Source organism: Anomaloglossus baeobatrachus, chromosome 10 (genome assembly GCF_048569485.1).
Source record: "Anomaloglossus baeobatrachus isolate aAnoBae1 chromosome 10, aAnoBae1.hap1, whole genome shotgun sequence".
Classification (NCBI taxonomy): domain Eukaryota; kingdom Metazoa; phylum Chordata; class Amphibia; order Anura; family Aromobatidae; genus Anomaloglossus; species Anomaloglossus baeobatrachus.
Window position 1 is genome coordinate 79,025,224 of NC_134362.1, and position 22,901 is coordinate 79,048,124.

Consider the following 22,901-nt stretch of genomic DNA (forward strand, 5'->3'; position numbering starts at 1 on the left):
GAGCATTGGTGTTCAACTTGGAAATAAATGAGTAACACTCTTCCTCTGTGCCCGTCCAAATGAACATGACATTATCTATATATCGATACCATTTGAACACGTGTTCTTGAAAGTCGTGTGATGGAAAAACGATGGTGGACTCCCACCATCCCAAAAAAAGATTCGCAAAAGAAGGTGCACAGCGGGCACCCATCGCCACACCGGAGGTCTGTCTGTAATACGTGCGGTCGAAAAGAAAGTAATTGTGGCGCAGTACGAAATCCAGAAGGTCGACCAAAAAAGAATTGTGCATGCGGTCTGACCTTCCCTGCTGGTCCAAAAAGTACATAACGGCTGACATGCCGTCGGTGTGTCGGATATTGGTATAAAGCGATTCAACATCGCAGGTGACCAATAGGGCACCTGAAGGTAAAATAATATCCTGACACACCTTGACCATATGTAGGGTATCTTGGATAAACGATGGAAGTTTGTTCACCAGTGGTTGTAGAAAAAAATCCACATAGGTGCTGGCTTTTTCGCACAAGCTCCCTATACTGGCCACAATCGGTCGACCGGGTGGTTTTACGGTAGATTTATGGACCTTTGGCAACATATAGAAAGTAGGAGTAATGGGGTCACTGACCCACATGTATTGCTTCTCTTTGTCGGTGATAACTCCCAAACGGTGGGCGGATGTTAAGATTATGGAGCTTGGACATGAAGACCTGAGTTGGATCTGACGGCAATTTGATATAAAATGACGTATTACTCAGTTGCCGGTGGGCCTCCTCTAAATACATGTGTGTGGGCCAGATGACCACATTTCCCCCTTTTATCGGCCTCTTTGATAATGAAGCTGTTGTTGTTTTTCAGTTGCATAATGGCCCTAGTTTCTGAGGTGGATAGATTAGGTGCCCTAGGTGTGCCCGATGTCAATTTGATGATGTCATTCCTTACCAATTCGAAGAAGATTTTGATAGCAGGTATCAAAGAAAAGGAGGGGGTGGCCACGGATTTGTTCTTATATGGAAATGATCGCCTGCCCGGTTCCTCTGAGCCCTCCTCCAATAGCTCAAGAAGGTCCTGGAATGTCTGGCGTTCGTCGGGTTCCAATTCATCAATGATCTGCAGTTTCCTGTAAATCACCTGGAAGACAAGGTTCCGACAGAAAAGGTAGAGATCTTTGATGAGTACAAATTTGTCAAGTCCATGGGTAGGTGAAAAAGTGAGGCCCCTCTCCAGGATCGAGGTTTCCAATGTAGATAAAGTGTAAGGTGACAAATTAATAATTTGTAGGGAGTCTCTTACCTGGGGGTCGTCACTATCCATGGGAGCCTCGATGGAATCTAGAATCGGTACCTCGAATGTCGGAAGGGTAAAGTCCGGTTGTTGTTGCCCGCTTTTCTTCTGGTGGCCTTTCCTCTTGCGCCCACCTCTTCTGACCCTGTGTCGGGGTCGCTGCTGGTGGATAAAAAAATCGCTCGATCCGCTGTGTTGCGCTATGGGAGGATTGTTGGCCAGAGTCTGTTTGTGGTGCCTATTGGGGTGTGTGCCCCGTGGATTACCCTTATGTCTCCATTTAAAGGCTGATTTATTATCGAAATCATTCCTGTCTCTCTGGAATTTGCCGCACTTCCTATTGACAATATCCCTCTCTTAATGATCCATTTGATCCTTAAGTTTAGTTTGGAACGATGTAACCAGCTGGCGATCCTCAATCCTTGCCAATTTGGCTTCCAGATCCTTGATATTTGTTTTGGTAGTAGCGAGCAGGACCCTGTCATGTTCCAACAACATGTTGATCAATATGCTTGAACATTTCAAAAGGCCCTGCTCCCACGTATCTTGGAATGCAACAGATGGTTCCCATGCAGGAAAAATGTTAACTCGTAAGCCCCGTGGAACAATACCAGCCCTGAGGTACTCCTCAAGGCTGCGTATGTTCCACCAGAGGCGGATGCCCGTTTTATGGGCAGATGTAAGGTCAGAAGTGAGAAGAGAAAATTCATCAGGGACGGCTGCAGGAGCCCCTGAAGAAAATAAATTATCAGAGCGCTCACGCCAAGTAGCTTCTCGTGCATCCCAATCCATGATGCAAAAGCCCGTAAAGAGATGGCACAGTGTTACCAGAACAAGGTGAGTATAAATATGAAAATGTGAAACAATAACCGCAAATGCGTTTTTAAATACAACGGTGTGCTGCACCAAGAAAAATGTCCCAAAGGGGGACAAGAAGCAAAAGCCAATAGTAATATGTTTTAGGAGCGCACCACCGATCAAAATGAGAGTGGGTGCACCCTAATGCGATGTACAGAGCAGAAGACTTAGGAAAGAGTGTTTTTAGTGTTTTTAAATTCCATGTGTTGAATAAAGCTTTTTTGTATATTACTATTTATATCGTGGTTGGTGTGTCAATTGCAGTAATTTCACATTTCTAAATCTTACAGATTATCCATGGCCTTACTTTTTTTTTTTTTTAGCTTTTACTACTAGAAATAATTGTTTGCGTTATCTTTTGCTTCTATAGTTTGGAGAAGTAGGAACTTTTTGTGTATCCTAACTCAAGCAGGGGAAAAAAAGTTGTCAGTCCTGACCCCAGTGGAATTTTTGCTTTCATGCTCTAATATTCACTCGCCCATACTAAAAGTAGTGATACAGTTCTGTAGACTGTCATTGTTTTTGATTTCTGCATTTTGTAGCTTTAAGATAACTTGTTAATGTTAAATGCAATCTTTTAAAACCATATTCAATATTCTCTAGCGCTAAGAGTATACAAAACTGAATCCATTCTGGTTTCTACATCTTGTACGATCATATTTGGTTGAGGCTTTATTTGTGCTGGAAGAAAGAGGTGATTTGCTTATCTTCTTTGGGCAATGTGTAAATCCATTGTCTCACTGTTGCTAGTATCCAAAATGTATCTCTGTATTAATTCTTTCAGTGACCTTGGCCTTAAGATCATTTTTATTGTAGAATGTATAATCATTTGGAAAGGACTGATAGTCAGTGTGATCCACAACAATTTCTAGTATTCAGTAATTTTTCTATACTAAAGTCTCTCTATATACACAGTGAAACTAAGGAGATTATTCCTCTCTTCTTCTACCCATCAATCCAGCACTGATGCACTGGGAGTGTTCCCAGTCTGTAAGTAAGTGCCTGTTTGCTACAGTGGTGACACGCTGTACTAATGGTATCATGGATCCTAGTTCCGGACAATGTTTCCAGTATTTCGGTGACTGCTCAGATTGGCGAGTGTCCGAAACAGTATGACCTATGTGCATGGACCAACGACTGACCGGTGCACAGCGAAATACACGAGTTTAAACCGGGATAGTATAGTAGAGGCGGAACCTGACTGTAGGGAGCTGGGGATGGGATACCTCCTAATACTAACCTGTGTCTGGTCCCTAAGCTCCACTAATGTGCCTAAACAAGTCCTTCCCCCTCATTGCCGTCATGTGCATAGTACCTTACTGTCCCTCCACTCGCCCTGTATAGTAGCAAGGCCAGTGAGTACACTAAATGTCACCACTACACTAACGACAAACAGGGGAAGGAGGATAGACAGGGGCACTTAAACCAAAGGATATAACTGTGAACTTCACAGCTGCAGCCAGGCACCTAGGCTGCAGACGACACCGCTCCAAAAAGTACCACCGCAAAAGCTCCAGCAGCAGATCTCCAGCAGCTCCTCAAAGGTCTTTCCTCAAAGGTGGTCAGAAACAGAATGAATTCTATTACCAGCATCAGGTGAAGGATCATGTGAAAATTTAAAGGAGATGGGAGTGGTCACACACTGGCTGCACCTGAGGAAAACTAACTAAGACCAGCTAGGAAGGAAAATGACATTAACTCTCGCTGCAAAAAAAGAAAGCAAATCACATTCAAAATCCAGTCTCACAAGGCAATGTGAGACTCCGGTCCCAAACTTGTTATAAGTCTCCAAATGACGGGAGACACTCATGACACTACTGCGGCCAATGACCGGTTTGTAAACAAGATGGAAGGTGTTGCTGGAGCTTCAGCATTGGATCATCAAAAGATTAAATAAATAATATACAGCTCTGGCAAAAATTGAGATGACGGCACAGTTTTCTCTACATGTCGATTCCAGCGTCAATTGAATTCCAACCAGAGTCCGCCTCATTCTACAGGCCAAGAGTGGCATAAGGTCACCCAAAAGCAGTGTGACAGACTGGTGGGAGGGAGGAAGTCTGAGTTTTAGAGTAGCCCCCAAAGAGTGAGGCGCTGAGAGAGTTGGAGCTCCCTGTGTGACCTTGGTTAGGTCGCAAACTGTGGTCTGGGACCAGAGGTGTCGGAGACCCGGTCGCAGGGTATTGGGAGAGGGTGCCTAGACTTAGTCTTGGAGAACGGTCGGCACTAGAAGTGCAGTAAATGGACCGGTACCGAGCACGGCGGGGTACAGTACCCTAGATCAGATAGTAGCTTCACGCAACCTGAGAAATCACCTGTGGAGGATAGTCTCTTTATGAACTTTCCCCAAGAGCTCGGAGATCGAAGGCATTAACACAACGAGGGGGATAGGGGCTTCCAGTGTACGCAGCCCTCTGAAATCCCAAGTGTCAGACATCGAGAGCACAGTTCCACTATATCCCTATAGGGAGCGGGACCCTGACCGCTTCAGGCCGAGGGATTACTCGGGAAAATCTTCACAATTGTGCATGGAGGCAGGCAATGGACCACTAAGCAATACCAGTGGGGACTGACACCCGGACGAGCTCCCCAGAGTGGCAGTGGCACCCAGAGACTTTGTTTTCTTCTGTGTCAGAGTCTGCTTAATGATTGCAACAACATCTTCACAGCCTGAGTTAGTACACTTGCCTCCCCGGGTGCTGCCTGCCCTCATAGCCTGCACAACACTATCCGTCATTTATCTCCAGTGTCCCGAGGCCTCCCCTAACTGTGGAGGGATCACCATTTGGCTGCCCCATTCTATCTTCCCCCGGGTACACCTATCAGCAGCGGTGGTACTCCCCTTACCGCGAACCACGGGTGGCGTCACAAACTCTCCCTTGTAAATATTTCCCCCTTTTATTCGAGTGGCCGCTGAGCCCTGGGCCCGGGGAGCCTCGAGCCACCGCAAACCCCGGATCCAAGCAGTCAGACTGCTGCAAGGGCGGTACATATAAAAAATACTGTGTGAAAGGTTTATGCAGGTGTAGGAAAATAACAAAAAGAGGACTAAATAACCTCCACAATTTTAAGATACTGAGAGCAAGATAAAGCAGTGGTGAACTGCCCAGGTAAAAAAAAAAAAAACTAATACACTACCAGGATGCAACCAGACCCCCAATAGATGGAGTCATCACAGGAGGAAGAGGAGAAAATCACTCACTAAACTCCCAAAAGACTACGTCTGGGTGTCCGCCTGCAGAAAGCGCATACGCCTGATGATGGTGCAAGACAGCGCACACGCTGACACCATCTGCTCCATTATAGTCAATGGCCCTGTCGATGCATGTATCTGAAACATGTTTTGCGTGGGGGGGGGGGTTCAGACAGAAGCTCCAACGGGACCACTGAATGTAGGTAATAACGCAATGTGAAGGGGCCCAAACTCTGCAGAGAGGTTGTTTCAATCAGATTTAAAAACTGACCACAAGTCTGTGTATGAGGCTTGTGCAAATTCTTCTGTCTCTTATAGTTGCACAAAATTGGTATTGATGAAATCTGGGCTCTGTGGGGCTAAATTATCACTTCCACGACTCATTATTAATGATAAGCGAGCACTACCATGCTTGGTTACTCAGTGCTCATAGGTAGCAGTCGGACGCTCGGATGGGCGTGACTCGAGTACCCGAGTATACTGGAAGTCAATAGGGGACTCAAGCATCTTTCAGAAAGATTTCCCATAGAAATGCTCGAGTCCTATTTGACTTCCATTATACTCGGGTACTCAAGTTGCGGCCCACCGAGCATCCAACTGCTCTTTATAAGTACTAAGTACCAGAGCATGGTAGTGATCACTCATCACTACTTTTTATTCTTCATGCTGCGGATAGATTGTAATGACATTGCCTCCATGTTTAAGGTCATTGTCAAGCTGCTTTTCAAAGCATTTACCCAGCACATCTTGACCCCAAGTATTCTTTAAAATCTTTGCCCAGGAGAGACATGGCTGATGCAGTATAACTACCTTGTGCCTTGCTACTCTGCTCAGTCTTGCCATAGTGTATGACCTGTTACATGAAAGTCACCCACAAACACTTCTTTGTAGCAAAATTTTCCAGTTTCTCACCTAGTTTTTAAAGAGGACCTTGAACCAGTTTTTTTTTCCTTTCTGAACTGTACACACAATGTAATGTTGTAAGCTGATCTGAGTGCCATTACTGAGACCTTTTGAGCTTTCATCTCCTGGCAGTCAATGGGGGAAGAAGGGCAGTACAGCTGAGCTGACAGCACTGAGAGAAGAGTTGATAGACGTGTTTGTGATATGACACAGCTAAATTCAGCTGTACTGCCCCTCTCCTCACACTGACTTCCAGGAGATGAAATCTCAAGTGTGTCAGTAATGGCACTAAGATCTGTTGCCATCATTAAAATTCTTACACAGCAGTAGCCTCTGTTAAAGCAATGCTGGGGTGTGTTTCTCTTTCCCCTGATTGTTACTTATAATTGGTCAACATCCTACAAGGAATAAGTACACGCCCCCAAGGAGAACTCTGGTAACTTATTTAAATGAAAATGGGGGTTAACTCATTTGATGCTAAATACATAGATTGCTAATATCTCCATGACAGAGAAGCTAAATTGTAAAACTGCAATAACAAAAATATTTTGCTTTGCAGCTACTATTGTCAGGTTTGCAGTCCTTCATAAACAAATTTGGTGAAAGGACCTTAACCCTAGAACGCCTCGTAGGCCTGCTAGGTTACTTTTCTATGGTAGATTTCTATGGTTGCGTGTTCTAGGGTTAATAAGCCTAACACACAGTTGTTTTTCAGTTAATGATGTGTTTCAACCTACATAAGTATGCAGCTTGCCTCTTCAGAGAGGAAGAGGATGTGAACTCTACTGCCACCCAGTCTAAGTAGCAATCCTAAAAGTTAAGATCTATCCTTTAATGAGCCTTGCCACATGACTTGAGATACAAGCAAACCAGAGTCTCAATTTGCAGTCAGTGTTTCTGGGTGTTGCTCCTCATCAGTGCAAAATATGAGATCTGATTTGGCTATGTGAGAGGCGTAAGGGTGCTTTACATGCTGCGACATCGCTAGCTATTGCTAGCGATGTCGAGCGCGATAGCACCCGCCCCTGTCGACATGCGACATTTGGTGATCGCTACCGTAGCGAACATTATCGCTACGGCAGCGTCACACGCACATATCTGTGCAGGGACGTCGCTGTGACCACCGATCAATCCCTCCTTCAAAGGGGAGGTTTGTTTGGCGTCAAAGCGACGTCACCGCGACGTCACTAAGCGGCCGTCCAATAGAAGCAGAGAGGCGGAGATGAGCGGGATGTAACATCCCGCCCACCTCCTTCCTTCCACATTGCCGGTGGACGCAGGTAAGGAGATGTTTGTTGTTCCTGCGGTGTCGCACATAGCGATGTGTGGTGCCGCAGGAACGACAAACATCATACCTGTGGCAGCAACGATATTAAGGAAAGGAGCGACGTGTCAACGATCACTGTTTTTGAACGATTTTGCAATCGTTAATCGTCGCTCCTTGGTGTCACACGCTGCGATGTCACTACCGGCGCCGGATGTGCGTCACTAACGACGTGACCCCGACGATATATCGATAGCGATGTCGCAGCGTGTAAAGCACCCTTAAGAACGGGATCTAAAGGGTAAGGTTTCTCCTTATGGAGAGTGATATGCCAGTATGAGGAGACTTAAACGCCTTGCTCTTCCTGGAACTTAAATATCCAAATTGCCTCTTCAATTTCCATGAGGAGCATGCAAGGCGTTTAAGTCTCCTCATACAAGCATATTACCCTCCACAAGGAGAAACCTTACCCCTTAAATCCACATACAGTGGAACCTTGGATTAGGAGCATAATTGGTTCCGGAGTGTGCTGTTAAACCAAGTTACTCTTATATCAAAGCGAATTTTCCCATAGGAAATAATTGAAACGCAGATAATTTGTTCCACAACCCAAAATATTTACAGTATTTATACACTTATTACAGTAATACAATATAATGTACTGTATTCATACAAAATGATTACAGTACACTAATACAAAATACTGTACAGCAAAAAACATGTAAAAAAATAAACTGCACTTTAGCTTCCAATAGAATTGTTGGAGTGCGAGAGGTACAGTACAAGCAATGTGCTGCACTGGTTATCAGAAAGAAAGTACAATACTGTATTCACAAATGCAAAATGACAGAAATGCTATATAGTATATACTGTGCTGTGCAATGTCCAAGAAAAAGGAAAGATTTTCAGCTTACCCGATCCACATGGAGACCATTGGGAGGACGGTGCACGGAAAGTCAGCCAGACTGGTAATCCAAATGGAAGAAAGGCTCCAGCATCCAAGTCCAAAAATATAATAAAAACAGTTGTTTATTGATAAATCTTTAAAATGTGCAGGTTCTACATGATAAAAACCACATGGCAGTTATTGATGGTAGGCGTTTCGAGTGTCTAGCACTTAGTTCGAATCCAATGGATTCGAACTAAGGGACACTTTGCACACTACGACATCGCAAGCCGATGCTGCGATGCTGAGCGCGATAGTCCCTGCCCCCGTCGCAGCTGCGATATCATGGTGATAGCTGCCATAGCGAACATTATCGCTACGCCAGCTTCACATGCACTCCCCTGCTCTGTGACGTTGCTCTGTACGGCGAACCGCCTCCTTATTAAGGGGGTGGGTTGTGCGGCGTCATAGCGACTTCACACGGCAGGCGGCCAATAGAAGCGGAGGGGCGGAGCTGAGCGGGACGTAAACATACCGCCCACCTCCTTCCTTACGCATAGCCGGCGTGAGCCGCAGAACGCAGGTAAGGTGATGTTCCTCGCTCCTGCGGCTTCACACACAGCGATGTGTGATGCCGCTGGAACGAAGAACAACATCGTAACATCGGTCCTTCCGAAATTATGGAAATGACCGACACTACACCGATGATACGATTTGGACGTTTTTGCGCTCCTTAATCGTATCAAAAAGGATTTACACACTACGATATCGACTGCGACGCCGGATGTGCGTCACTTTCGATTTGACCCCACCGACATCGCAGCTGCGATGTCGTAGTGTGCAAAGTGCCCCTAAGAGTGCTAGACACTCGAAACGCGTACCATCAATAACTGCCATGTGGTTTTAATCATGTAGAACCTGTGCATTTTAAACATTTATCAATAAACAGCTGTTTTTATTATGTTTTTGGACTTGGATGCTGGGGCCTTTCTTCCATGTGCTGTGCAATGGTATACTGTATACAGTAAACAGTACATATGGACAGAAAGTTACCTCCAGAGCGGGTCAGAACGTGGTAAAAGGACATAACTTGGAAGTGTGCACGGTGAGTATTTGCTCTTATTGCAAAGCATTGCTCTTAAACCAAGGTACACATTTGTAAAAAGCTTTGCTTGTCCTCCAAAATGCTCTCAAACCAAGTTACTCTTAAACAAAGGTTGCACTGTACGTAAATGATGATCATTATCACTTGTTTGGTATAATTAGTTACTCCTACACCTGACTGTAATCCTACAGAACGCAAGTCATTATGCAAGTGTACTTAGAAGAATTGATGCAGTTTTGAGGACAAATGATGATCATACCAAATATTGATTTTGTTTTACATTTCTCTTTTGTTTATTCACTTTATATTTTGTTAATTGATAAAAGTAACTATTAACACTTCTATTTTTGAAAGCTTTCTCACCTTGCAGCATTTCTGCACATCTTACTAAAACTTTTGCATAGTACTAAAGATTCCTTCCACAAAATTTGGAACAGTTTTAAACTATTTTTACAACATGCAAGATAGACCCTGGAAGCTTTTTTTTTTTTTTTTTAATTCTGGACTCCTAATTGTCAAACACGATAGAAGACCTGTCATTGATCATAGTCCTGAGGTGATCGTTTACATACAGCAGAAACTTGAAGACGTAAAAAATGCCCTTGAAGTAGAAGTGACTGCCAACACAATTGCAGTGAAATTCTGCACATGGAGAGATCACAAATTTCGAGATAACTGAGCAGAGATTTTTTACTTGTCATCAGAAGGAAGTCCCAGAAGTCATTCTCATGGAAAGCTCTCTAGAAAGATGTCAGTGCCCAAGACGGTGCCTTCCTAGAACCTGCTTGTAATCACCATTCCTATATCATTACTTGACATTGTTTTGGCTGCAGTTTGAGCCTCTGTCAGAATTGTAAATGTGACTGCGGTTGATGCTTTGTTCACTTTTGCTTGTTGCTTGATGGTGGATCATGGCTCATCTGTGACATGTCAGGTCACACCAGCATTTCATCAATGTTTCCTTCAGCCTGCGGAGGTCAGCAGCAAGTGACTAGGGACAGATAAGTTGCGTTCTTCCTGAGAACTTGGCAGTCATTCTTTGTTTATGTGAATGAGTCCTTTACATGTCACTGGTTGTCATGTCAAAATATTCATTACAAGCCCAAAATCTGTTTAATGAAAGTATAAAAAACCTTCAATTTTACATTTGGTTGTTCTCACAATGTTTGAGGCTAAATCACGTTTTTGTTTGAAATACAATCATATGTTAGGTGAATCTGGGCCAAAAACAAATATCCTTTAGGAAAGCTTACTTGTGCCATTTTTCAGAATTTAAACTTGCAAATTTTTGTTTCCTTTTTTTAATGAAAGGAAATCAATCGAAAGAAATAAGTAAATATTTATAAACAAAGATGCAGCCTTAGTAAGATTATTCTAGAACACGAATGTCAACTATCATTGGGGCAAATCTATTTGGTGACATCACGAGAGCAGGACTATCGCCTCTAACCTGCCGGTTCTTCTTTTGATTAGCCGATCCCACACAACATCATTTATGTGGAATGATGGACATGTGATGTTGTGCCGACTAGCTAATGAAAAAAATACCTGTGGATACCGGTAGGTAAGGAACGGTACTTCCTCTCCCTTGTAACGGCCATAGACTATGGTCATGGCTGATGGAATGACACATGCAATTTGGTTTTCAACCAACTGTAATTTCAACGATTACTCCTTAGCACTTTCTATTTTCAACTATATAGTAGGAAATTGTAGAAAAAAAGCAAAAAAAAAGGCAGGGTGGGGGCTAGTGGAGAAAGAGGTGATCTTACAAATAAGTATGGGTTTAGATATTCGTAGAGCCGATCGGCAATGCTAAGACTAGATGAAACTGGTTAAGTAAAACTGTTTTCTGAAAGTTATCTATGTTTTCTTTAGTAAAAGCATTAGATCCCCCATCCACATGATGTCATTTATTGTTGAATAGCCCATACCTGCTGTAGGGGTTTCAGGTTGTCTTCAGAAATATGGGTTGCAATATGTGCGCTACTTCAGTTCTGATAGTTTCCTTCTGGGTGGAGTGTGCCTAACAAAAAGACACTATGGTTCGTAGAGACACCAAGATCTGTAGGGTGGCTTATGAGCTCCACCATGTTGGACCAAAAGTGTTGGAGATTGGGCAGGACCAAAAGTTGTTTAAAGTGGAATGGTCATCCACTTCACATGTAAGGCCTCTTTCACACATTCGTGCCTCCGGTACGTGTTTGACAGTTTTCTCACGTACCGGACACACGTACACACGTTAACATAGGTTTTCCTATGGTTTCGGGCACACGTAAGTATTTTCGCACGGAACGTGTTTCCACGTGTGGAACGTGTGTCCATTCCATACTTGCGTGTGCTCCACACGCCGACATGTCCGTTTTTCTTCCTCCGGCATCACGGGTGTCACACGGAACACACATGAACCACACGGACTCACCGGAGAAAAGACACGTGTCTATTAAAAAAAAATAAAAAACCTTTACTCATCTTCTCCTGCCCTCCTGTCTCTGCCGATGCTGTCACTTGCTGCTGACCGCCGCTCATTTAATATTCACTTCACTGCGGCCGGAAGCAGCAGCAGCAGGGAGTCTGCAGGACTGGAGACCGAAGATCAGCACCATGGACAGCGACGCCAGGGACAGGTGAGCAGAAAGTTCCCGTTCTCCATGTGTTATCACGGATAACACACGGAGAACACACGTGTGCCATACACACAGCTCACCTAGGGCAATACGCATCTTTGACATGTCCGTGAAACACATGCGTGATTTTCACGGGCGTGTGAAAGAGGCCTAACACTGAGAAGGAACATCTTATGTAAAACATTGTGCACCTTACACCAATGGGTGATGAAGAAGTGTATGCTGTATGCGCACGATGCGTTTTTTCATGCGTTTCCGCAGCGTTTTGAACTGCAGCGTTTTAATACCAAAATGCATGCGTTTTGATTTACAAGCAAAGTCTATGGGAAATATGGCTTTCTTGTGCGCCCAATGCTGTTAAAAATGCAGCGTTTCAGTTGCAGAATATTTGTCAAAAACTCAGCGTTTTAAAGAAGCAGCATGTCCATTGTTTTTGCCATTTTGGCAGCGTTTTGCTAACATTAGAGTCAATGAGAACTTCCAAAACTCATCCAAAATCAAAATCCCAGGGTTTAACATGCTTTTTTGACAAAATAAACGCATGCGTTTTTAAATTTATAATAAGGGCATGATATGTCCCTTTACACACACACAGTTCGACAAATAAATTAATGAAAATCCATAATTTAACGTCATCTTATGCAGAAATATTAGAACACATGTATAATTTTAATAAAATTAGCTATTTTGTGTATGATTTTAATCATGATATTTGTTATCATTTTTTTCCGTTTTTTTCAAAGTGTTTGAATGTTTAAACCTTTATTTAGTAGTGTATTTGTATTCAAAACGCATCTGACTGTAAGCAAGGAAAAAACATATAAATCGCGGTAAAAACACAAGCGTATTTTTAGCGTTTTTGTGGTCAAAACCAAATTTGACAAAGACAATTTCTGCCAGAGGATGCGTTTCCAACTACAAGTAACTGGACGCAAAGTGCGCACATAGCCTTACCCGGTTTTGTGTTACTTTGAAGATCTGGAGAATACGTGCACCTTCTCCGCTATCTCATCTTTTTGTCAGGGTGTCAGCTCTGTCTCTCACACTTTGATAACCATGTAGGACGGTTCATTCTGTACTGATGGCGAGTGTTTAATGGGAACCATCCCCATTTATATTATCATGTATTTGTCCCAGTGTACGAATATTATTACACATTCTAGTTTTAAATATGGTGTAAAATGACTAAGTGGTTGCTATAGAGTTGTTATTGTTTGCTGTGTCAGGTGATTCTATAGCTTAATAGGTTTTCACCATTTACTATTGACGTAAATGATGCAAATGAACAAGTCCAGGGTTGGCTCATATGTGTCCCTTGGAGTTGGTCGTTTATAATGGTGCCTGCTGGACTGATGGGTGTTTTGCCTGTAGTCACACCGCATAGAGATCATCAGTCCAGCAGGAGGCAGCAGCGCAGATCAGTGAATAGAGCTGGACTGACAGAGGCTTCAGTTCTACTAATTGCTCTTCAGCTTCATCTAATATATAAAGCTGAGTGTATGTATGTGTGTATGTATATATGTATGTCCGCTAAAGGAATCCGCACCATCGCATTTAAAACCACGAAATTTTGCACAGACACCCCATGTGACTCAGGGAACGTCATAGACTATGTTTTGACGGGAAAATGTAACCCCGCGCTTTAGTTAGTCTCCAAAAAACCTGCCTCCATTTAAAGTCAATGGAGCTGCGAGCTATAGGTTAATAGCAGCTGTGATTGGTTGGTATAAGAACGAAATAAATTGTTAGTATAAGAAGCTTATGTGTGAGGTAATAAGATGTCGGTGGGGAGATGGATAGAGAGACAGATGGGGGAAAGAGACACAGAGTATACCGGGCAACGCCCGGGTACTACAGCTAGTTTGCATATAAATTCAAACTCTGATTTCTCAGTAATGTAGGAACAGTCCGGCCATGTATAGGTATCATTGGACTTGTTTTTGAAAGAGCTACTGTACATGCGCATATAAATAGATTGGGGTATGAATCCTGCTGCCAAATTCCCTATGATACCATCCAAATTCTGCATCTTTCTTACCAAACTTCTAAATTTTAAATGGTAAATTGGTGGTAATATCATTGAATTGATATTGCAGATTGCATACATATGTAATAATATTTCAGTCATTAAATGCAATGTTTATCTCATAAACCAGTAATTAAATATGTCTGTCTAATTACAGGAAATCGTGCTGGTAGTATTCTTTGGAGCAGAATATTTTGTTAGATTGTGGTCTGCAGGTTGTCGAAGTAAATATGTGGGAATATGGGGAAGACTACGCTTTGCCAGGAAACCTATTTCTGTTATAGGTATGTAGTAATTTTTATTTTTTTTTACGCATGCTTATTAAGTAAAATATGTAACACATACCCAGCAATGTACTAAATGCGCCTGACATGATTACTGAGAGCCTGATTCGCTCTTATTCTTCCATCACATCTTATCACATTTTATTGCTAAAATAATCCACTGGAGAATATGATGTAAGGAACTGGAAATGTTTCTCACACCCGCCTCGGAGAAAGGCTTTATGTTCTGCAATGCAGTTCACTGTTTTAAATGTGGTTTTATTTGTTTGGTTAATGAGCTTTATTTGGTCTGGCACATGTAGGGTTAATAGTGGGGATTAGCTCAGGATGTGAGGCGTTACATGGGGACACAGAGGCAGATCGGTCCTTCTTGTCTGGATACCAGACCCTAAGGTCTGATGGTTATTAGACTGCAGTGTTACAGGGTGTGTGCAGGGAGAAGAGGGAGAGTCACAGATCAGATAATACGTCCTAAGGACCAAGGAAACGTGACAAGATACATGATAGACTGCAACGTTTGATAAATCGGAATATCTCATAGAGCAGAACTCAGGCCAGGGAGGCCGATTAAACAGAATGGATAGAAACCCAGGGGAAATAGAAGGCCCATGTAAGAGTGGACAGAAAGAGAAGGACTTGTATCGGATGCTAGTGAGCAGCTGACAACAGTAAAGAGTAAAACAAATTGTGTAAATCAAAATGGAGTTATGGTTGCTAAATATAGGAATATGTACTGTATAAATAGCTACCTGGTGGCAGTGTTATAGCATGGCTGTCCTTGCACCTGGGTGGGCAGGGAGAGAGTTAATAAGAGGAGTAGAGTAGGTCATATAAAAGAGAGAGAGAGAGTAGGGAGGAGGAGAGTCCCTCCAGTAGGAGTTGTGTACAGAAGTCCTTTGAAGATTCTGACCCTAAGGGTCACCCCTCAGTCCATGACATGTGGGATCCGCTTAGGATTGGTCAACTGCATCCCCAGGGTATAGCCCTGACGGTCGGGGGTCTGGCGTCCGTATTGTCTCGCTCGGAATACTCCAAGAGTCCCTCACTATGACTGAAGGTCAGTGCACACTCAAGGAGTAGTACTGGATCCTGGCCTGGGCACGGATGGGGAAGCACCATTGGTTGCAGCTCTTCATGTGCGCTAGCATGCCCTGTAGGTGGGGTGAAGTGGCCCAACAGACTTTATGAACCGGTTGGTGCCAGAGAAGTTAAATGGTGGTGATGAGAGGCCTAGAGGTGTCATGCAGAACCCAGGTGCCAGAAGTATGGACAGCTGCTAAATTGTGTAGAAGGAACCCTGATGGGATGTGTAATGGTGCTGGTTTGACACGGACCGAAGTAATGCAGGAGTGGAAGAATAATAAAGTTTACATATTTGGAAGAAGAAACCTTGCCTCAGCTCTATTTACTGTGAGGAGGAATATAGTGTCGCCTGGACTGTTGCGGAGTCCTCCCATGAGTGGTGTGGTGACGGGGAAGCATGGGGTTAGCGAGTGGCTGCGCTGTGGCCTGCAGACCCCTGCAGCATGACTACCACTGCCTGCCCTGTGCTTCACACATCTTGACAAGTGTGGCCCTCCCAGGGGAAGACTAGGTCTGTCAGGATTGTTGACTGGAATGTTGTGACATACAAGAGTATAAAATGTCAAGAAAATGAAGCGCTATGCCCATGCCTGCTTAATGCATAGCACTGGCCCATGAGAAGCAGCCCTTCTTTATTTACCTCCACCTTGCAAAGCAAGATTAACTCCATTCTGCTGGTGAAGAGGGAGGTATTGTATTCATTTGTGTGTGTGTAATCCCAGATAAGTGATTAAAGTGTTTGGTAACTTCATTCAATTAGGACTTATTACTGAGTTATTTATTTTACAGTAGCTGTAGATGCTGTGTGTAGTTCAGTGCAATCAGTGACTGGTGGCCTCTCAGCATCCCAAATAGAAATCTAATAGTATAAATTGTGCAGATTGTATGTAAAAAGTAAATCTATGTGTGTGTGGGCGTGCATGTGTGTTGATTGATCGATCTGTAGATAATATGAGACTATAAACTGTTCACCATAGATAAATGATTTCAAAACTCTAAAGGTACCGTCACACATGAGATCGCTAGCGAGATCGCTGCTGAGTCACGGTTTCTGTGACGCAGTAGCGATCCTGTTAGCGATCAGGCCCCTGCTGTGAGGTCGCCGGTCGTTGCAGAATGGTCCAGGCCATTTTCTTCAAAGGTGATGTCCTGCTGGGCAGGACACATCGCTGTGTTTGACACTGTGTGACAGGGTCACAGTGACTGCTGAGATCATTATACAGGCGCTACTGCGACCTGTATCGTTCCTGCATCGCTGGTAAGGTCTGACTGTGTGACATCTCACCAGCGACCTCCCAGCGACTTACCAGCGATCTCTATGAGGTAGCATCGTTTTCGGGATCGCTGGTAAGTCGTTGTGTGTGACTAGACCTTAAGACCTTGAAACACAGCCAAAATTTCTACATAGACGCAGTACCAGAGATTGCTACATAGATACAGTAACAGAACCAATCTTACCACATAGATCTGTTGAGATAATTAAAAAAGTATACATAGACATAGAACAGAACCAAAGTCAATGGATTCTTAGAAATATTGTGTTGACAAAAACTAAACACTATACTAAAGTAGCTTTAGGTATTGAGCGTATTTACTGACTGTACAGCTGGTACTGTAAAACATGGTGTATTTTATGCACAAAATATGCTTCATAAAATGCACAGTAAAAACACTGCTATTATGCCACGTGTGAACATAAGAAAAAGTTGCTGACTCCAATAAACTAGTATTATGTAATAAGAATATGTCTTTATGTTGCAGATTTAATTGTTGTTGTAGCTTCGGTGATAGTCCTTTGTGTCGGATCAAATGGGCAGGTTTTTGCAACATCAGCAATAAGGTAATTTTTGATTATAAAGTGAATTTGTATCTTTTTTATTTATTTTACTTTTTTTAAAGGGGTTCGTTACCTTGTATATTTTCACCAATACCTTTACAATGAACCTGTCTTGTTGAACATAGCTCCTTCTCATGCATATCACGCTGTTGGAAGACAAAGTAGGTTGATATATTGAGTGGTGGGAAAATATTCAGTATGACTTTTTTTTTTTTTGGTGACCTCAGGAGCTCAGTGGGTGGTCCTAATTTCTTGATTGACTGCTATCTCTGTGTGCACATTTATATAAATAAGATTGTCAATTACTACTAATACAGCCCCATGGGATTCTAAAATGGGTATGAGAAGGATATAAAGTGACCTTGTCACGCGGCTTTGGCCTTTTAAACTGCCCCATTACTACTGTATATAACTATATAACCTGTATCCCTAACATGAGACTATAATGCGAAGTGCCTCAGAATATCATTTTTAACCCAGCAGTGACTGTTATTTAAATTAATGAACCTCCAGTCAAGTGGGAGGAGCTGGACTTACAAAAATGTACCCTGTAATAGCGACCATTGGGTTTTGATCTCAACCAATGAATAAATGGGAAATCAGTTGACATACATACAGAACTACAGTATTTACCTGTATGTTTGGACTCATGCATTATGCAGAGTCATGTACACAGTCATGAGGAGTCCCTGCGGATTGTTCATCTAGCCTCCAACTATGGGCATTGTATTTGCGGCCATGTGATGCCTCCATACAATTGAGGTGCTAGCCTCAATAATAAGAAATCCCATGGGATTTGAGAGGATATGTTATGTTTTCTTTGTCGCTCCATTGGGAGACCCAGACAATTGGGTGTATAGCTTCTGCCTCCGGAGGCCACACAAAGTATTACACTTAAAAGTGTAAACCCCTCCCCTCTGCCTATACACCCCCCCGTGCATCACGGGCTCCTCAGTTTTTATGCTTTGTGCGAAGGAGGCTGACATCCACGCATAGCTCCACATCTTAGTCAGCAGCAGCTGCTGACTATGTCGGATGGAAGAAAAGAGGGCCCATAACAGGGCCCCCAGCATGCTCCCTTCTCACCCCACTCTGGTCGGCGGTGTTGTTAAGGTTGAGGTACCCATTGCGGGTACATAGGCAGGAGCCACATGCTGTTTTCCTTCCCCATCCCTTAAGGGCTCTGGGTGAAGTGGGATCCTAATCGGTCTCCAGGCACGGGGACCGTGCTCCCTCCGCAGCCCCTGGGGAATCTGCTGGACAGGAGCCGGGTATCGTCAGGGACAAGGCCCTGCTACTGTGAGGTACTCTGTGTCCGCTTGGGGGACCGCGCATGGAGCGCTTGTGCCATACACACTGCAGCACTGCTGGGTGTGTTAGTGCGCCGGGGACTACCGCGCCGACCGCGCTTATTTGCCGGCCGCGCTTATAACTTTAGTCCCCGGCTTTTGCGGCCTAGTATCGCATATTCCCGCCCCCAGGCCTGCCAGTCAGGGGAAGGGCAAGACGCTGCACAGGACGTCAGCGCTGAGGGCTGGAGCATACTTTGTATCCTCCTCCCCCCTCACTCAGCACAGTGGGGCACCAGATTCCCGCACTTTCTAGGGCACGCCCACGGCCCCCTCCTCCCCACAGAACGCCGGCAGCCATTCCTGTCAGCACTTCTGACGCTGGAGAGGAGAGACAACACGGCTCTGGGAGTTCCAGGCAGGGAATCTGGTGATCACACAACCGCTTTGAGCGGTCGGTAAGCAGCACCTGAGGTGCTGGCCCCACTGAGTGCCGAAGTGTACATATATATATATATGCTTATATGCTATACATTTACACTGTACGGTCGCACTGTTGATTTTTGGCTATATACCCTCCTGGATTGTACTCAGAGGAGACAACAGCATGTCATCCGCAAAAAGCAAGGGTGCCAAAGCACAGGCTTACTTTGCAACCTGTACCTCATGTGCGGCTATACTACCGGCAGGTTCCACCGACCCTCATTGTGTGCAATGCTCGGCCCCTGTGGCACTTACTCAGCCGGAGCCTCTGCTACTGGTGGCCCAGGTGGAACCACCTGCTACCACTGTCCAGGTGACAGGGACGGAGTTTGCAGTATTTGCTGACAAACTGTCTGAGAGTATGGATAAATGGTCTGCTAAGATACTAGAAGCCTTGCAGTCCAGGCCGGTAACACAGGCCCCGGGCACTGTTGAATCATTGACCCCAGGCCCCCCTCAGTTGGAGCAGCAAAGTGCTCCTGGGGTGACCCATAGGTCCCAGGGTGAGGTCTCTGACACGGACCGCAGTCCCAGACCGCCTAAGCGGGCTCGCTGGGAAATTCCCTCGACTTCATCACACTGTTCAGGGTCTCAGCAGGAGGACTCTCTGGATGATGAAGCGGAGGTAGCAGATCAGGATTCTGATCATAGTATCATAGTATCATAGTTTTTAAGGTTGAAGGGAGACTCTAAGTCCATCTAGTTCAACCCGTAGCCTAACATGTTGATCCAGAGGAAGGCAAAAAAAACCCCAATGTGGCAAACAAGTTCCAATGGGGAAAATATGTCCTTCCTGACTCCACATCCGGCAATCAGACTAGTTCCCTGGATCAATACCCTGTCATAAAATCTAATATACATAACTGGTAATATTAAATTTTTCAAGAAAGGCGTCCAGGCTCTGCTTAAATGTTAGTAGTGAATCACTCATTACAACATCATGCGGCAGAGAGTTCCATAGTCTCACTGCCCGTACAGTAAAGAATCCTCGTCTGTGATTATGATTAAACCTTCTTTCCTCAAGACGTAGCGGATGCCCCCGTGTTCCAGTCGCAGGCCTAGGTGTAAAAAGATCTTTGGAAAGGTCTCTGTACTGTCCCCTCATATATTTATACATTGTGATTAGATCCCCCCTAAGCCTTCGTTTTTCCAAACTAAATAACCCCAAGTTTAATAACCTGTCTTGGTATTGCAGCCCACCCATTCCTCTAATAATCTTGGTCGCTCTTCTCTGCACCCTCTCCAGTTCAGCTATGTCCTTCTTATATATCGGTGACCAGAATTGTACACAGTATTCTAAGTGCGGTCGCACTAGTGACTTGTACAGAGGTAGAACTATATTTTTTTCATGAACACTTATACCTCTTTTAATACATCCCATTATTTTATTAGCCCTGGCAGCAGCTGCCTGACACTGTCTACTAAAGTGAAGTTTACCATCCACCCATACACCCAAGTCTTTTTCTGTGTCTGTTTTACCCAGTGTTCTACAATTAAGTACATAATCATAAATGTTATTTCCTCTACCCAAGTGCATGACCTTACATTTATCTACATTAAACTTCAATTGCCACTTCTCAGCCCAATCCTCCAATTTACATAAATCTCCCTGTAATATAAAATTATCCTCCTCTGTATTGATTACCCTGCAGAGTTTAGTATCATCTGCAAATATTGAAATTCTACTCCGCATGCCCCCAACAAGGTCATTTATAAATATGTTGAAAAGAAGCGGGCCCAATACTGACCCCTGTGGTACCCCACTATGAACTGAGACCCAGTCCGAGTACGTACCATTAATAACCACCCTTTGTTTCCTATCACTGAGCCAGTTTTTAACCCAGTTACACATATTTTCCCCTATCCCCATTATTTTCATTTTATGTACCAACCTTTTGTGTGGCACCGTATCAAAAGCTTTTGAAAAGTCCATATACACAACATCCACTGCCTTTCCCTGGTCCAGGCTTGAACTTACCTCTTCATAGAAGCTGATCAAATTAGTTTGACAGGATCGATCCCTCATAAACCCATGTTGATACTCTGTCATAAGGTTATTTTTCTTGAGATACTCCAGTATAGCATCTCTCAAGAAACCCTCAAGGATTTTACCAACCGTAGAGGTTAAACTTACCGGCCTATAATTTCCCGGCTCAGTTTTTGTCCCCTTTTTGAATATTGGCACCACATTTGCTATGCGCCAGTCCTGAGGCCGCTCTCAACCTAGATACACCTGAAGGTGATGCCATAGTGAATGACCTTATAGCGACCATCAATCAGGTGTTGGATATTTCTCCCCCAGCTCTTCCAATTGAGGAGTCAGCTAGGGGCCGTTTTACGGCTCTATTACGAGGTTTTACTTTACCCACCCAGGGACTGCTTTTGGACGTCCCAATTGTCTGGGTCTCCCAATGGAGCGACAAAGAAGAAGGGAATTTTGTTTACTTACCGTAAATTCCTTTTCTTCTAGCTCCAATTGGGAGACCCAGCACCCGCCCCTGTTCCCTTCGGGCTGTTGTTCTTTGTGTACACATGTTGTTCATGTTGAATGGTTTCAGTTCTCCGAAATTCCTTCGGATTGAATTTACTTTAAACCAATTTATAACTTTTCCTCCTTCTTGCTTTTGCACCAAAACTGAGGAGCCCGTGATGCACGGGGGGTGTATAGGCAGAAGGGGAGGGGCTTTACACTTTTAAGTGTAATACTTTGTGTGGCCTCCGGAGGCAGAAGCTATACACCCAATTGTCTGGGTCTCCCAATTGGAGCTAGAAGAAAAGGAATTTACGGTATGTAAACAAAATTCCCTTCTTCTATAAAACATATATCTACATTCCATATGATATTAGAGGCTTACAGAGATATAAACCATAAACCAATGGGTGCCATAATGTGAGGCAAAACCTTTTAAAGGGGGGGTTCTGAAGTTTATCCCCTAACTTTCCGATTGCTGGGTGTCTGAGCGCCGTGGCTCCCACCAAATCCCACTCTGAAGAGCCCCGGGTGAATGTAGTGGAGAATGATTATGTACAATGCCTCTCAGTTCATTCTTAATGGTAGTACTGGAGATTACTGAGGTCAGCTGAATGAAAGATGATCGACCTCTACTTCATTATTCTGGTGGTCTTCAGAGCCCCAGTTCTCAGCACTCCCTACTGTAGGTGTAACCTCTCGGGGCCTGGGCACACTTTTGCACGTGTTCAGCTCTCAATCACCCATGATTGGTGGGTCATCTCTTTCCTGGTACGCCCCTAACTGCATTTTTACCATCCTGGTTGTGCGACTTTTCGTTCAGCGTTTGCCATCTTCCATGTCACTTGAGCCTTCCCCACATTGATACAATCTTCCTAAGGCAAGGCTCCATCCTACCAACTACACCAAATGTAACAAGGCATGGGGCAGTACTCATGAGCAAGGTCTGAGTTTTCTGCACCCTGACACACTATATGAAAGATGGCGTCCTGGCTTGGTGTGTACTCTATTACTGGTGGTGCGGTACACCCTTGCAGGCCGCATGGTGCCATTGGATTCGGCTGGCCAAGACCAGTTGCTACATAGGTCACTGAGGGAGAACACCTCTTCTTTAAAAACAGTTTTGGTGAAAAATATTTCTACATGATAGCTGGTATATACACCGTGTGCAGAATTATGGAAGTTGGAGTGGTTTTTATTTTAGATTTGGCTATCTTAGGAGGATATCTGTTTTGCAGGTAACTATTACTGTGCAGAATTATTCGGCAACTTGATAAAAAACAAATATATTCCCATCTCACTTGTTTATTTT

The 22,901-nt window shown here is 44.0% G+C and overlaps 1 protein-coding gene across 3 annotated transcripts in view; it reads left to right on the top strand.

Annotated features, from left to right (window-relative positions):
- KCNQ1 (potassium voltage-gated channel subfamily Q member 1) overlaps positions 1–22,901 on the top strand; it is a 267,942-nt gene that overhangs the window by 189,010 nt on the left and 56,031 nt on the right. For all 3 annotated transcript variants that reach the window (XM_075325459.1, XM_075325460.1, XM_075325458.1), the window contains exons 4-5: positions 14,301–14,427; positions 17,272–17,350. In XM_075325459.1, the coding sequence (XP_075181574.1) occupies positions 14,301–14,427; positions 17,272–17,350 (206 nt within the window). The remainder of the gene's footprint in view (positions 1–14,300; positions 14,428–17,271; positions 17,351–22,901) is intronic.